Here is a 13,112-nt window from a genome sequence, read left to right on the forward strand (position 1 = left end):
ATGTGTGTGTGAGCTTGTCCTTGTTTGAGAGGCCATGGGAGAAAGGACAGTCTCCCCAGAGCCAACTTAGCATTTAACAGGAACAATATGACAAATACAAGGTCATCCAGAGTTCTCAAAAGTTATGTCAAAAGACAATGAAGTGTTAAGTACATGTTGTAAACCATGAAAATCCAGGACACAATGAGCAAGTGATGAAGTTTGCTCTGAACATAACAGACAAATGAGTATACTGATATAACATGATTTTCATTAACTATTCCTTTGCTCCCAACCTCAATCAAATGCTATTTATCCTTCAGCAGCAGCAAAACTTAATACTATCAAATGTGTACATGAGCTATGCCAGGCTTGCACTGAGATCTGAGAGACTGGAATTCTATAACTTTCCTTCCAATCTTCCTTTTTAAAAAATCTTAGAAATGAATTTAGTATAGTTAAAAAGTGAGCAGTCATGCTTCAAATCCAAAACTATGTTTTTCTTGTCAAATACTGCTCTCTGTAAAGTGCATCACCAAAACCCAGCAGAAACTTACCCTTCAACTTGAGGTCGACATTACGTCTGAGCCAAGGATAAATCCCATAGCTTGGCATATCTTCAGGAATTGGATTACTCTGTATCCAGCCATCACAAGCAAACCGGAAGAAATTATCACAAGGGTCCACAGACAGATTTACTTTACTTAAGATGGAAGCAGCTATTTAAAAAGAAAATCATAGGATTAATGGCAAGCAATGAACATTGTGTACTGGTCTCTTCCAAATTAAACAACAATTTCATATCAACCAGCGCCCAAGCCTTGGTTTTCACATTTCCCCTCAAATGACTCCCTGAATCAACTTTATCATATTAAACTACTACATTCAGACTGAATGGATAAAAGTTTGGTGGTATTATTGTTATTGGTTTCTGCAGGACCACCCCTAACTTCTGTTTCAGCAATACAAATAGAGTGGACAGGTAAGTTGTCTGCCAGAATGCATGTGATATTTCCTTCCATTCCTTTCATTCTTCTGCAAGGTGACTTTGCCACTCTTTCCACCAGCATCTATTTCCCCTGCCTTAAATCTGTGCTGGCCTTATAACTTCCTTTGACCAGAAGAAAGTGGCAGGGCAACTTTTCATGAGTTTCAAAGCTAGGCCTTAAGAGGCCTTTCATCTTCCACGTTAAATCCCTTCAAATGGAGCCCTGAGACTGCCCTCTGAAGAGGAGGAGGTAAGGCCACATGAAGAAAAACCAAGCCACCACCAAAGGCCAGGCATGTGCCTGAGACTATCATGGACCTTTCAGGCCAGGCAAGCCTCCAGCTGAATGCAGCTATATGAATGAGCCTAAGGCAGTCTCCACAGAGGAACCCCACCAAACCCAAGTCATTGTAAGAAATATTAAATCACTCATTTCAGGCCTTTAAGGTTTAGGGTGATTTGTTCCACAACAAAGACTAACTGAAACAGAGGCCCACATGGCAATATCTAAATGTTGAAAATATCTATTTACAACATGTTAATACTTTCATAAAGACCTGGAGAGCCAGGTATGGATTCTTGAACCCCTTGACATTTAGGGAAGCTCTCAGAGAAACGAACCCCTGGAAGAGATCCAAAGAGGCCCTGAAAGGAAGCTTGGGGCCATCTTACAGGGGATTCTGGGTTGCAGAAGAAGAGGGTTGCTGTTTTGGCCCCACAGACTCCTTGTCCAGGGAAGAGGCATGGCCAGAGCAGGGCAAAGTGGAATTTTCCAAATGAGGAGCCCAGGGCAGATGCCTCTCTTGCCCAAGTCTAGGGGCAGAACTGGCAATCTGTATAAGTTAACAGAAAAACACAATAGACTGATCTGCCATTTTTTCCTTCCTTAAAGCCACACTCAATTACATATGGAAGATAATCAATAGGAAGTTTGTGCATACCTAAATATGTATCCATGAACTTAAAAAAAAACCTTTCATTACAAAATGAGAAGGTCCCCAAATTCCTAATACTGAACTCCAACTCTCTTTCAAGTGCTGGCTACTACTCTAACCTAAAGATATGCACCAAATGATTTTTTTAAGGGCAGCCAATATTTTAATGACACTGGAAAGATGACATACTGGGTGATTTTTATACTTAATTAATGCCAGAATACATTTATGTTTGAAGTAATGGCAACCCAATGAGTTTTCAGCTAAACATGAATGACTAGCCAAAAAAGTATAATCTGCATAAATGTAGATATGCATACTACAGTTTGGTTATGTGTGGTTCCTCCAGGTTTAAAAGTAAGGCTACTTATTTCCTTAGCCTAGACATTCTATGAATATTTCAAAGAGCTTTATGTCTTTGATGAAGTGAATAATATACAAGCATCCTAGTCACTACAGAACTTCAAATTCCCCACCACTTTCAATCCTTCCACACACTCCCCCAAAAAGCAAAAAAAGAAATGGTTTAGAATCTAAGTTTGACAAATTTTAAATTAACTTAATATTTTAATCTTTCTTCTTTTTTAATTAATTTACTTATTTTAGTTGGAGGCTAATTACTTCACAATATTGTAGTGGTTTTTACCATACATTGACATGAATCAGCCATGGGTGTACATGTGTTCCCCATCCTGAGTCCCCCTCCCACTTCCTTCCCCATCCCACCCCTCAGGGTCATCCCAGTGCACCAGCCCTGAGCACCCTGTCTCATGCATCCAACCTGGACTGGCGATCTATTTCACATATGGTAATATACGCATTTCAATGCTATTCTTACAAGTCATCCTACCCTTGCCTTCTCCCACAGAGTCCAAAAGTCTGTTCTTTACATCTGTGTCTCTTTTGCTGTCTCACATATAGGGTCATCATTACCATCTTTCTAAATTCCATATATATGTGTTAGTATACTGTATTGGTGTTTTTCTTTCTGACTTACTTCACTCTGTATAATAGGCTCCAGTTTCATCCACCTCATTAGAACTGATCCAAAAAATATGGAATGCTTCACAAATCTGTGTGTTATCCTTGCACAGGGGCCATGCTAATCTTCTCTGTATCATTTCAATTTTAGTATATGTGCTGCCAAAGCAAGCACAATATTTTTATCTTTCAAAATTAATTAGGTTGTCTCCAATTATAATTTTTGTTTCTGCTACTGTTTCATCACTAATATACAATATGCAAATATGTTAGGGCACAAAGTTTTCATTTTAGTTTATATTTATGGTTAATCAGGCTCTGCAGTCACAGAATGAATCTGCAGTGTGACACCTCAGGGACATGGATCATAGAAGTTTCAGTCCCACACAATATTTAGAGTCACACAGAGGAACCTGCACACACATTTGTATTCACATAAGCACACTGTTTTCTGGCTACCTTCCCAAATCCCCCAGCCCCCAACCCTCAAATGTATCCCATCTCCTCAGTATTCTTGCAGGTATCTAAACTGCAAGATCAGCTCTGACCTCAGTCCTGATAGAAAGTGGGGAATACATCACTCACACTGAATTTGGAACCGAGCCCACTAAGTGGAAAAACTCCAGCTACAGCCTCTCAATTCATCATTCACAGTTCACAGCTGGGCACAGGGCTGCACTTTCTGCAGAGGAGCTGTGACTTAAAATTGCAAGGGACCATAATTGTCAAGACACCAAAACTCCTTTCCCCCTACTCAGTTCATGGATAAAACTCAAAGAGTCTTGTTTTAATAAAAGAAATATGATGACAAAGAAACTCTGTGAAACGCCAGGCTATGTATTCCCTCAAGTCATCACATACAAGACAAATTGTTATTTGGTCTCCAGCTAGCGTTTGTGTAGTAGAAGTGGAGGCCCTATTCATTATACCAGCCTGACTTTTTAAAGTTTAACCAGGGCTAAAAGGGGTGTGATGGGTGGTAACAATAAAATCACTAATACTGAGCAGTTTCCCTCTGCGCCAGGAACCATGCTAAGCCCTTCTCAGGCAGTGTGGCCTCATCACACACTCCAGACCCAGACCACCTGGTTTTGAATGCCAACAACACCATGCAATAACTATGCAACCTTAGGTAGGTTACTTAGCCTCTCTGTATTTTAGTTTCCTCATCTGTAAAATGGGGTAATAAAAGCACCACATAGGATTTTCATAAGAATTAAATGAGTACGTGTAAAGCACTTAGAACAGTGTCAGGCACACTGCCAAATAAATACAGTTGCCAGATAAAGTACAGAATACCTACTGAAATTTGCATTTTATATAAATGACTACTTTCATAGTGCAAGTACTACCAAATATTTCATGGGACATACTTGTACCAAAAAAAAAATTCTCATTGTATATCTGCAATTCAAATTTAACTGGGCATCCTGAATGTATGCATGTAGCTAAATCTGGCAACCATACATACAAATTTGCTATTACAATTTCACAAACACTCATGCTAAACTCTTGAGACCAGATGTTTCAGAGCTCATAGAGTCTAGAAAAGCAATGCAATGCATAAACCACAGATGATATAATACTGCCAGCAATGTCTGAAGTAGTACTCCTGAAGCAAACACATTAATAATTCTACAGGGAATAGTGTGCATTCTCTTAAGAGGGATGAACAAAGCCTAAAACAGCCTCACATGAGTTAAGATACAGTTTTGCCATCACAAGAATTGATGCCAGGTCCAGTCTTGCCAACTGAGTTACAATGCTCTCTGAGTAAGGGGTAAAGGGTAAGACATCATGGACCGCAACTTCTAGTACTACCACCATCATTATTTTCTTCTATTCTCATAACCAGTATGATAAATTAAAAACTCTTCCCTGGTGGCTCAGTAGTGAAGAATCTGCCTGCCAATGCAGGAGAACTGGGTTCAATCCCTGATCGGTAACATCTCACATGCTGCAAAGCAATTAAGCCCTATGGACCACAACGATTAAGCCCGTGCTCTGTAACAAGAGAAGCCACCACAGTAAGTCCACTCACCACAACTAGAGAGTACCCTCTGCTCTCCACAACTAGAGAAAGTCCGTGGGAAGCAACAAAGGCCCAGTGCAGAAAAAAAAAAATCTTTTCCCCATTTTACAGATTGTGAAACTGAGCCACAGGTGGGTTTATGTATTTAGCCCAGCTCACACAGCCTGTATGTGGCCAGATCAGCCTTCGAACTCAAGTCAGCCTCTCTGCTCTTATCCATCACCACCACTGTCATTAACAAGCCCTTTCCTTGTCTCCTCACTTCTTTGTATTCTTTCTCCATCTGTTATTCTGAAAGAGGGATTAGGATGTGACTAGAAAAGAGAAGAAAAGGAACAGTAAGGAAAGAAGGCACCTCAGACAAGATGGCACCTGCTCGCAAAATGCCCAGAATGCCCTTCTCCCAAACATCATCCTACAGGCAACACAAGCACGCGGCGCCAAGGCAGACACACACACGATGCATGCTGTGCCGAAGCAGGCACGCACGCACGCGATGCACGTGGCGCTGAGGCAGGCATGCACGAGATGCACACGGCACCGAGGCACGCACGCACGCAGAGCTAAGGCACGCACGCACGCAACGCACGTGGTGCCAAGGCAGGCACGCACGTGATGCACGCGGCACAAAGACACGCACGCATGCAGCACCGAGGCACGCACGCACATGACATATGCGGCGCTGAGGCACGCACGCACGTGGCACTGAGACACACACGCACGTGATGCACGCTGCACCAAAGCAGGCACGCATGCACGTGATGCACACGGCACCGAGACACACACACGCACGTGATGCATGTGGCCCCAAGGCAGGCACGCACGTGACGCACGTGGCGCCGAGGCAGGCAGGCACGCACGCGGCACCGAGGCACGCGTGCACACAGTGCCAAGGCATGCACGCACGCACGCGACGCGCACGCAGCACTGAGGCACGCACACAACACATGTGGTGCAAAGACACGCACGTGATGCACGCGGCGCCGAGGCAGGCATGCACGGGAAGCGCGTGGTGCCGAGGCAGGCACGCACATGACGCACGCGGTGCAGAGACACACACGCATGTGACGCATGCAGCCCCGAGACAGGCACGCACGCGACGCACGCGGCACCGAGACAGGCACGCACGCGACGCACGCGGCGCCGAGGCAGGCACGTCACACACGCAGCGCCGAGGCAGGCACACACGCGACGAACGCGGCGCCGAGGCAAGCACGTCACGCACGCGACGCCGAGGCAGGCACGTCACGCACGCAGCGCCGAGGCAGGCACGCACGCGCACACAGCAAGGCTTGCACTAAAAACAGCTAGCAAGGGAAACGAGCTGGCAGGAAGCAACGGGATCAGTGTCATTCTTCAGGCTTTACTTTTTCATTATTGTGGTTCATAGTAGAGATAAAATTCATGAAATAAGTCGTCCTCAATACAAAAACTCAAGTAAACTCAAATTAAAAGTTTGAGTTCAAAAATGTAAATTTCACACATCTGCGAGAACCGTTCCATAGCCAAAGCACAAAGGGACGTCGGGTCTAAAAGTTGTCCTCTGATAATCCTACCTGGTCCTTCACCCTACTCCAGGTCACCCTCGCTCCACTGGAGAAAACCCTGGGTCATCTGCTCTGCTGGGAACAAGAAAGGACCTAGGAATTTGCACTTCTTTTTCACCCTTTCTGGGACAAGATCAAAAAGCTCCAACAGTTGTCTAGTCACTAGACTTCAGTAGGTCTAATGTTATGAAAAAATAGAGCAAGACAGGACTAAGATCCAAGAAAGTTACCTGGCATGGCCTCTGGTGCACGGGCACAGATGGTCAGAAGCCAGACATGAACTTGAAGCCCAGCCCTGCCGCTAACTCAGGTTGTGACCCTTAGCAAGCTATTTAGCTTTTGGAAGCCTACATTTCCTCATCTGCAGTTGGGCCAGGTGACAGTACCAACTTCATGGGTTCTTATGAAGATTTTATGAGATGACACATGTAAGTCACTGAACATATTGCCTGGTTAAAAGTGTGTGTGTGTGTGTGTGTCTGTGTGTTTGTAATTTAAGAATGAGACCCCCCCCAAAAAAAAGCATAGACTGGTGGTTGTCAAGGAGTGTGGGATTAGCAGATGTAAACTATTTTACACATAGGATGGTTAACAGGGTCCTACTGTATAGCACAGGGAACTAAATTCAGTGATGGTGGTTTAGTTGCTAAATCGTGTCCGACTCTTTGACCCCATGGGCTGTAACCTGCCAGGCTCCTCTATCCCTGGAATTTCCTAGGTAAGGATGCTAGAGTTGCTTGCCATTTCCTCCTCTGGGGGATCTTACCAACCCAAGGATCCAACTCAGGTCTCCTGCATTGCAGGTGGTCTCCTGCATTACAGGAGGATTCTTTTCCAATTGAACCACCAGGGAAGCCTGTGATAAACTATGATGGAAAAGAATGTTTATATATAGTGTGTGTGTGTATATATATATATAATGTAGTATAAATATATACTATATATAGTGTGTGTATATGTAGTATAACCGAGATTTCTGTACAACAGTAATTAACACATTGCAATTCAACTATACTTCAACTTTAAAAGTTTTTAAAAAGAACTCTAATAACACAGCTATCTAACCTAGTATCTTTGTATAAAGCCTCAGAGTTCAAAAACCCTTTTACCTATGTCTTTTCCATTTTAATCAATGCCACCGCCAAAAATCTAAGTATTTCCTTGATTCTCTGTATTTTTTTTTACAGCACACATTCAGCTAAGGTGATAGGAATGTGGAGGGCCTCTGTCTTCAGGTTTTAAGAAAGACCATTCAGCCTTCCACACCCCTTTATGATTTCCTTATAATGGCTTGGAATACTGCATAGCTGTTTTATTGCAAGGGAAAAAAAAAGAACAGGAAACCTATGTTCCACAACTTCACACCAAGACTTGAAAGTAAAGTTAAAATTTCATCAGAATTGCATTTCATACTTCGTAAACCTCAAACAAGCAAAATACTAAAAATACCACCTGTTTTCTCTTCCACTCCCCAAGGTACCATAATTATAACTTGACACAGGGTGGAAAACTGACTTACCAGCTTCGATGCATTCTGGCTTCAGGCAGTACTCTGGTTTAGCGTGGAGACTTAAGAAACCTTGACTCACTGAAAAAACAGACCAAAATAAATGACTGGCTTGCAGCAGACCACCAACAGGTAACCCACTGTCAGGCACACTTGTGAGACGTTTGATATCTATTCGTCCTTCCCTGTATTGACACCACATTCAAAAATCCACTTGGCTCAGTGTCACAGAACCAGAATCTGGTCACTAGCTAAGCAACCTTGGTGAGACTCTTGGTTGCTCCCAAACTTGGTTTGCTTGAACGTGAAGACAAGTAGGCACAACTAGACCAGTGCTTCTTAGAGTGGGGGCCCAGGGGCAAAGGCAGCACAGCAACATCACCTGGGAGCTAATGAGAAATGCAGATGACCAAGCCCTACCCTGACCTTCAGACTCACAAACTCTGGGGTGGGGGCCCAACCATCCTCGTTTTATTTATTTAATTTTATTTATTTGTTTATGGCTTGACCGGGTCTTCACTGCTTTGCATGGGCTTTCTCTAGAGAGTTGTGGTGAGTGGGGGCTATTCTAGTTGTGGTGCATGGTCTTCTCATTGCGGTGGCTTCTCTTGTTGCAGAGCTCGTGGGCTTCAATGGTTGTGGCACAGGGACTTAGTTGCCTCACAGCATATGGGATCTTTCTGGACCAGGGATCAAACCCGTGTCCCCTGCATTGGCAGGCAGACTCTTAACCTCTGGTCCACCAGGGAAGTCCCATTTGCATTTTAACAAGCCCTCCATGTTATTCTGATGCACACTCAAGTTTGAGAACCATTTGGTTAAATAATCCCTAAAGTCTCTTATCTCCGATTATCTGTGGTTTAAGTCTAATCATTTCACTTTCTGTTTACAACTGCATTCTCATTTTAGTGATGAGAAAATTGAAAGTTATAGACTGTGTCATTTGGACTAAATCCAGAGTGGAAGGAGAAAGCTAGCATATGTGGCATTTAAAGTTCTGCATCTTATCTAAACCATTCATACAGATACAGCCCATAAAAGGAGGAAAAGTAACAGTGATTTTTTTCTGTCAAGAGAATCATTATCTGCCTGTCCTGTACTCACACCCACCTCCCACCAGGCCCAGCCCAGCTACCACACAGACACAGCTTGGGGGACCAAATTGCCAACTACTTCCACCAAAACAAAACCAAACAGAAACCCTACAAGACCTAAGTAGCTTTTCACCAATGGCTTCATTTCCCCACCTGGCTGGCAACTTTCTGCAAATGTCTGGGTGCCCTGTTTGTAAACTTCAGGTAGCACCTAGACGTTAGCAGATATGAGTTTAGACTTTGAAAGTATTTGTGGTAGCCAAGGAAATTGTGGGGAATTCATTATTGCTGTACTCTGTGAGCAGAAATAAGGAATCATTTGGAGATGTGGCCATGGGGAGATTGAAGGTAGAGGGTGAAGGGAGGCCAAGGCCTTTCATGGCATCCTCAGCAGAGAAACAGTATCCTTATGTTTCTGCACATCACCTGCCAGTGTGGCAATTTGTATTATTTATTAACCCACATTCTAAGAGGAGCCTGCTTTTTCTTTGTTCTTTTCTCTGCTGCCATCCTCCAGTCTTTTTACCTGTGTTACATTAAACATTCAAGAAAACTGCCTATGAAACAAACATCTCAGGCCTATTTTTAAGAAAAGAAGTATCTTAAAGTTATATTTTGATTTCTTTAGAAAGCAAAAAAAGCAAAAATATATATGTGGAGCATAACAATTAGCATGAAATATTTCAATATGCCTTGGTGATTGAACCATAAATTTTCCCTTCAGTCTATTACTATATGTTTACCAAATGTTCTTTAATGAGCATGTCTTTTTTTAATGTGGAAAAAGAAAGCTTATTGCAAATAATAATATTTTATCATTCTGGACAATACCTTCTTGATACTAACCTTATTTTATTTTAGAAAAAAGATAATAAAATAGTTAAAAATTTATTCCTTTCAAGATACAAACTTCCAGTTATAAGATAAATAGGTCATGTGGATGTAACATACAGCCTGGTGACCATAGTTAGTAACACTGTATTATATATCTGGAAGTTGATAAGAGAGTACATCTTAAAAGTTCTCACCACAAGAAAAAATATCATTTGACAAAAATACCATTTCTTTTTTAATTTGAGAGCAAGCAACTATTTAAAAGCAAATGTCTCTGATGGAGACATCCATGTCCATCCAAATGGACATGGCCACCTGAAGCAATACTTCTCAAACTTCAATTTGCAAATGAATCACCTGGGGATCTTGTGAAAAATGCAGATTCTGAATCAGTAGGTCTTGGGTGGGGCTCAGGCTCCCAAGTGATGCAGATGCTGCTGGTCCACAGACCACACTTAGGAGTAGCGAAGGCTGAGGGAGAATTATTCTCTAACATCATTACACCTTCTCTTAAAGATTCTAAGTGAGAGAGAGCCAAGTTATCAGACACATCGGAAAGTTATTTTTTTCTATTTATGTAGGCCTCCTTACCCATAATAGCATCAGCTGGCTTGATGAATTTTACTGAGCTTGAAAAACTTTAGAGCTGATCCCAAAGGATCATCTTCTCTTGAAGAACAAAGATTTGGAATCTCCTAATTCTAATGGTTAGGACTCCACACGGTAGAGGGCCTGAGTTCAATCCCTGGTTGGGGAACTAATATCCCACAACCTGAATGGTGTGGCAAAAAAAAAATGCTGCCATCAAGAATATTCTAATAATATGCTACAGCCTCAGAACTCCCATAAGAGTGGGAGGAATTTCAAAGAGGCTTCAAGCAGCAGTAACATCATTAAAAAAGAGCACATATCTTTACATAAACAATAATCACTTGGATTTTTAAGTTTGAGAGTGTTTGCAAAACACTGAGAGCCTAACTTTGTAGTCACTTCTGACATAGTGCATAGTCCTTGACATTATCATTTTTCCCCCAGTTGTGAATTTCAGGATAGGACACTTGCCTAAACCCAAAGTGCCAAGAAATCTCACAACAGTTTTCAAAAGCCTCAAGTTCAGTTGCAGGAATAGGAGATTAGCAATAAACCCATCTAATTTCCTAAATCTTCAGCCACAGAAAACATGGAAAGATGGTTTGCTCGTTTTAGCAGTTTTCAACCACACAACCCTAACTTTTTAATGTTTAATTACTGGCTTTCCCTTGCCAAGATAAACATGGCCGCCTGCATCCTGCATATGCCAAGGTCTGTTTCCAGGCTTGCTACATTTCAAACAGCACCTAGACTCTCCTCAGGAAAGGGCTTGGACCTACATAATTTTCAAGCTAATGAAACAGTATAGGCCGCAGGAGAAAAATACAAAGAACAGTCAAAGATTCAGAATGCCTAAAATCTTAGAACATCGCTCTCCCCTTTCTAAGATATTTCATTCTTTCTCATAAGAATATGTTTTTATCATCATATATACTCTCTGGGAACATCATTCTCACCAACAGTCATTAAAATCAATGAATCACAATACCTTTCAAATCTTGGGAGGAAGACCTCTGTTTTCCTTCATATTAACTTTTAAATCTAATAGAAAGAGTTCAAATTTTATTCCACCAGAGTTACTAGATTGGAATGGAATTGAAAAATGCCACTAAAAGTGCATTTTTAAGGGCTGATTTGTATTTTGTGAGTTAAATTTCATGAGTCATTCAGGCAAACATTGACAAAAATCAAATGGAAAGAAATTCCAGCATGGTTTGATCACAATGTAAAGTCTTTCCTCACAAAATAAATGAAAGTATCTGACTATGAATTCATCAACACTCATTTTGCTAAATGTAATGCATAATAAAATGTTTGCCTGAGGCAACCAAGTCCTCCAGCCACTCGAAACCACTTTATACCCACTTCACATTTTGGATTATGTGTTTGGTAGTTGGGCATTCATATTTATTTACCTTCCTAAAGAAAAAGCTTCCTTTCATTTGCATATTTAATAGAAACTAAGGACGCACCACCTACTAACACCAGCAAACAGCCTTCCACCTGCATCCTGACAAGGTTTGCCAGAATTAAGCACAAGGAAACCACTGAACACTCACCCAGTTCGCTGGCCTCCAGCGCCCCACTTACCTAGAAAGAGGACTATGCCCAGCACCAGGGTGCCACCAATGAACACGACCAGGGCGATTCTAGTGCCTCTGTTGGCTGTCTTTCCGATCTCCATGCTGCTCCCTGTTTCTGCCTCCATCGGAAGAGACAGAGAGGCCAGTCAAGAAGAAAGTCGCTTTTTGTGGTTTGGTAGCTGGTCTCAAGAGTCTGTTAGGCGTTGACATCCAAGGTTCTCATGCTCTTCTACTAATGGACAGGTTAAAAAAAAAAAAATCCCGTCAGGAAATGTCCTCTCGCCACCCTTTCTCAAATAATTCTTCACAAATGAAATGAAACCCAAAATATTGGTTGCCTTGCCTTTCCCCCTGACCAGACAAAACAAACAGTGGTTGCTTTATCTTGGTGCTCTCCCCCAGCAAAGTCCCTCTCAACCGACCGTTTGGCAGGCTCTTCTCTCAGGCGTTCCGAGTGTACATGTTTTACTATGTTGCTGAACAGATGTTTTAGCTATTTAAATGTATAGTCACTTGGGGAGGAAAACACAATTGTCTTTATCAAAACTGGATTCTTGTCAAACTCCCCCAAACCATGATAAGTTAGGTGGCAAGGATTCTTCAGACCCACTTCAAGATCTCAAAGAATCATATAATTCTTTTGCCATAAGCATTCTGCTCGCCTGAATTGTCTTCATCAAAGATATTCTTGCAGCGTGCAAGTCCCCTTTTAAAGCCTTCTAAGAGTTCCGGGGATATCCTGGAGCACTTTATTTTCGGAACTTTGTGTATGACAGCATGTGCCAAAAATCAGAGTCATAGCCCAGTGCGGTGCAAAGTAGCAATTAAGACAACCTACAGAGGCTGATGGTTTGGACTGGAACTTGTTTTTAAGGAAGAAGGAGAAGCACTTCCTTTCTGTGGTGCTAAGAATTGTAAAAAGGCGAATAAGTGTTCAAATTAAGCTTATTAGCAAGCACACAAGATATGGCAAGAGGGTTTTTCCTTGTGTGTTTTGATGAAAAGTACACCCATGCATTTTGCCCTCCAGCCCCACCACTG

General features: G+C 42.2%; 1 protein-coding gene and 1 non-coding gene across 3 annotated transcripts in view; both read right to left on the reverse strand.

The window, feature by feature from the left end:
- The window catches only part of PHEX (phosphate regulating endopeptidase homolog X-linked), a 197,236-nt gene extending 184,489 nt beyond the window's left edge, over positions 1-12,747 (reverse strand). Inside the window, exons 1-4 of one of the 2 annotated variants that reach the window (XM_043897176.1) lie at positions 12,494-12,747; positions 12,079-12,300; positions 7,982-8,050; positions 537-698 (exon numbers count right to left, since the gene is read on the reverse strand). In XM_043897176.1, the coding sequence (XP_043753111.1) occupies positions 537-698; positions 7,982-8,050; positions 12,079-12,196 (349 nt within the window). In that variant the 5' untranslated portion in view covers positions 12,197-12,300; positions 12,494-12,747. Of the gene's footprint in view, positions 1-536; positions 699-7,981; positions 8,051-12,078; positions 12,304-12,493 lie in introns of both variants that reach the window. The other variant, XM_043897175.1, reaches the window with a different exon arrangement.
- Positions 2,952-3,058, reverse strand: LOC122690994. Its single transcript, XR_006340244.1, has one exon. It is a non-coding gene; the product is annotated as a U6 spliceosomal RNA (small nuclear RNA).
- Positions 12,748-13,112: the final 365 nt, after the last annotated feature.

Source organism: Cervus elaphus, chromosome X, assembly GCF_910594005.1.
Source record: "Cervus elaphus chromosome X, mCerEla1.1, whole genome shotgun sequence".
Taxonomy (NCBI): Eukaryota; Metazoa; Chordata; class Mammalia; order Artiodactyla; family Cervidae; genus Cervus; species Cervus elaphus.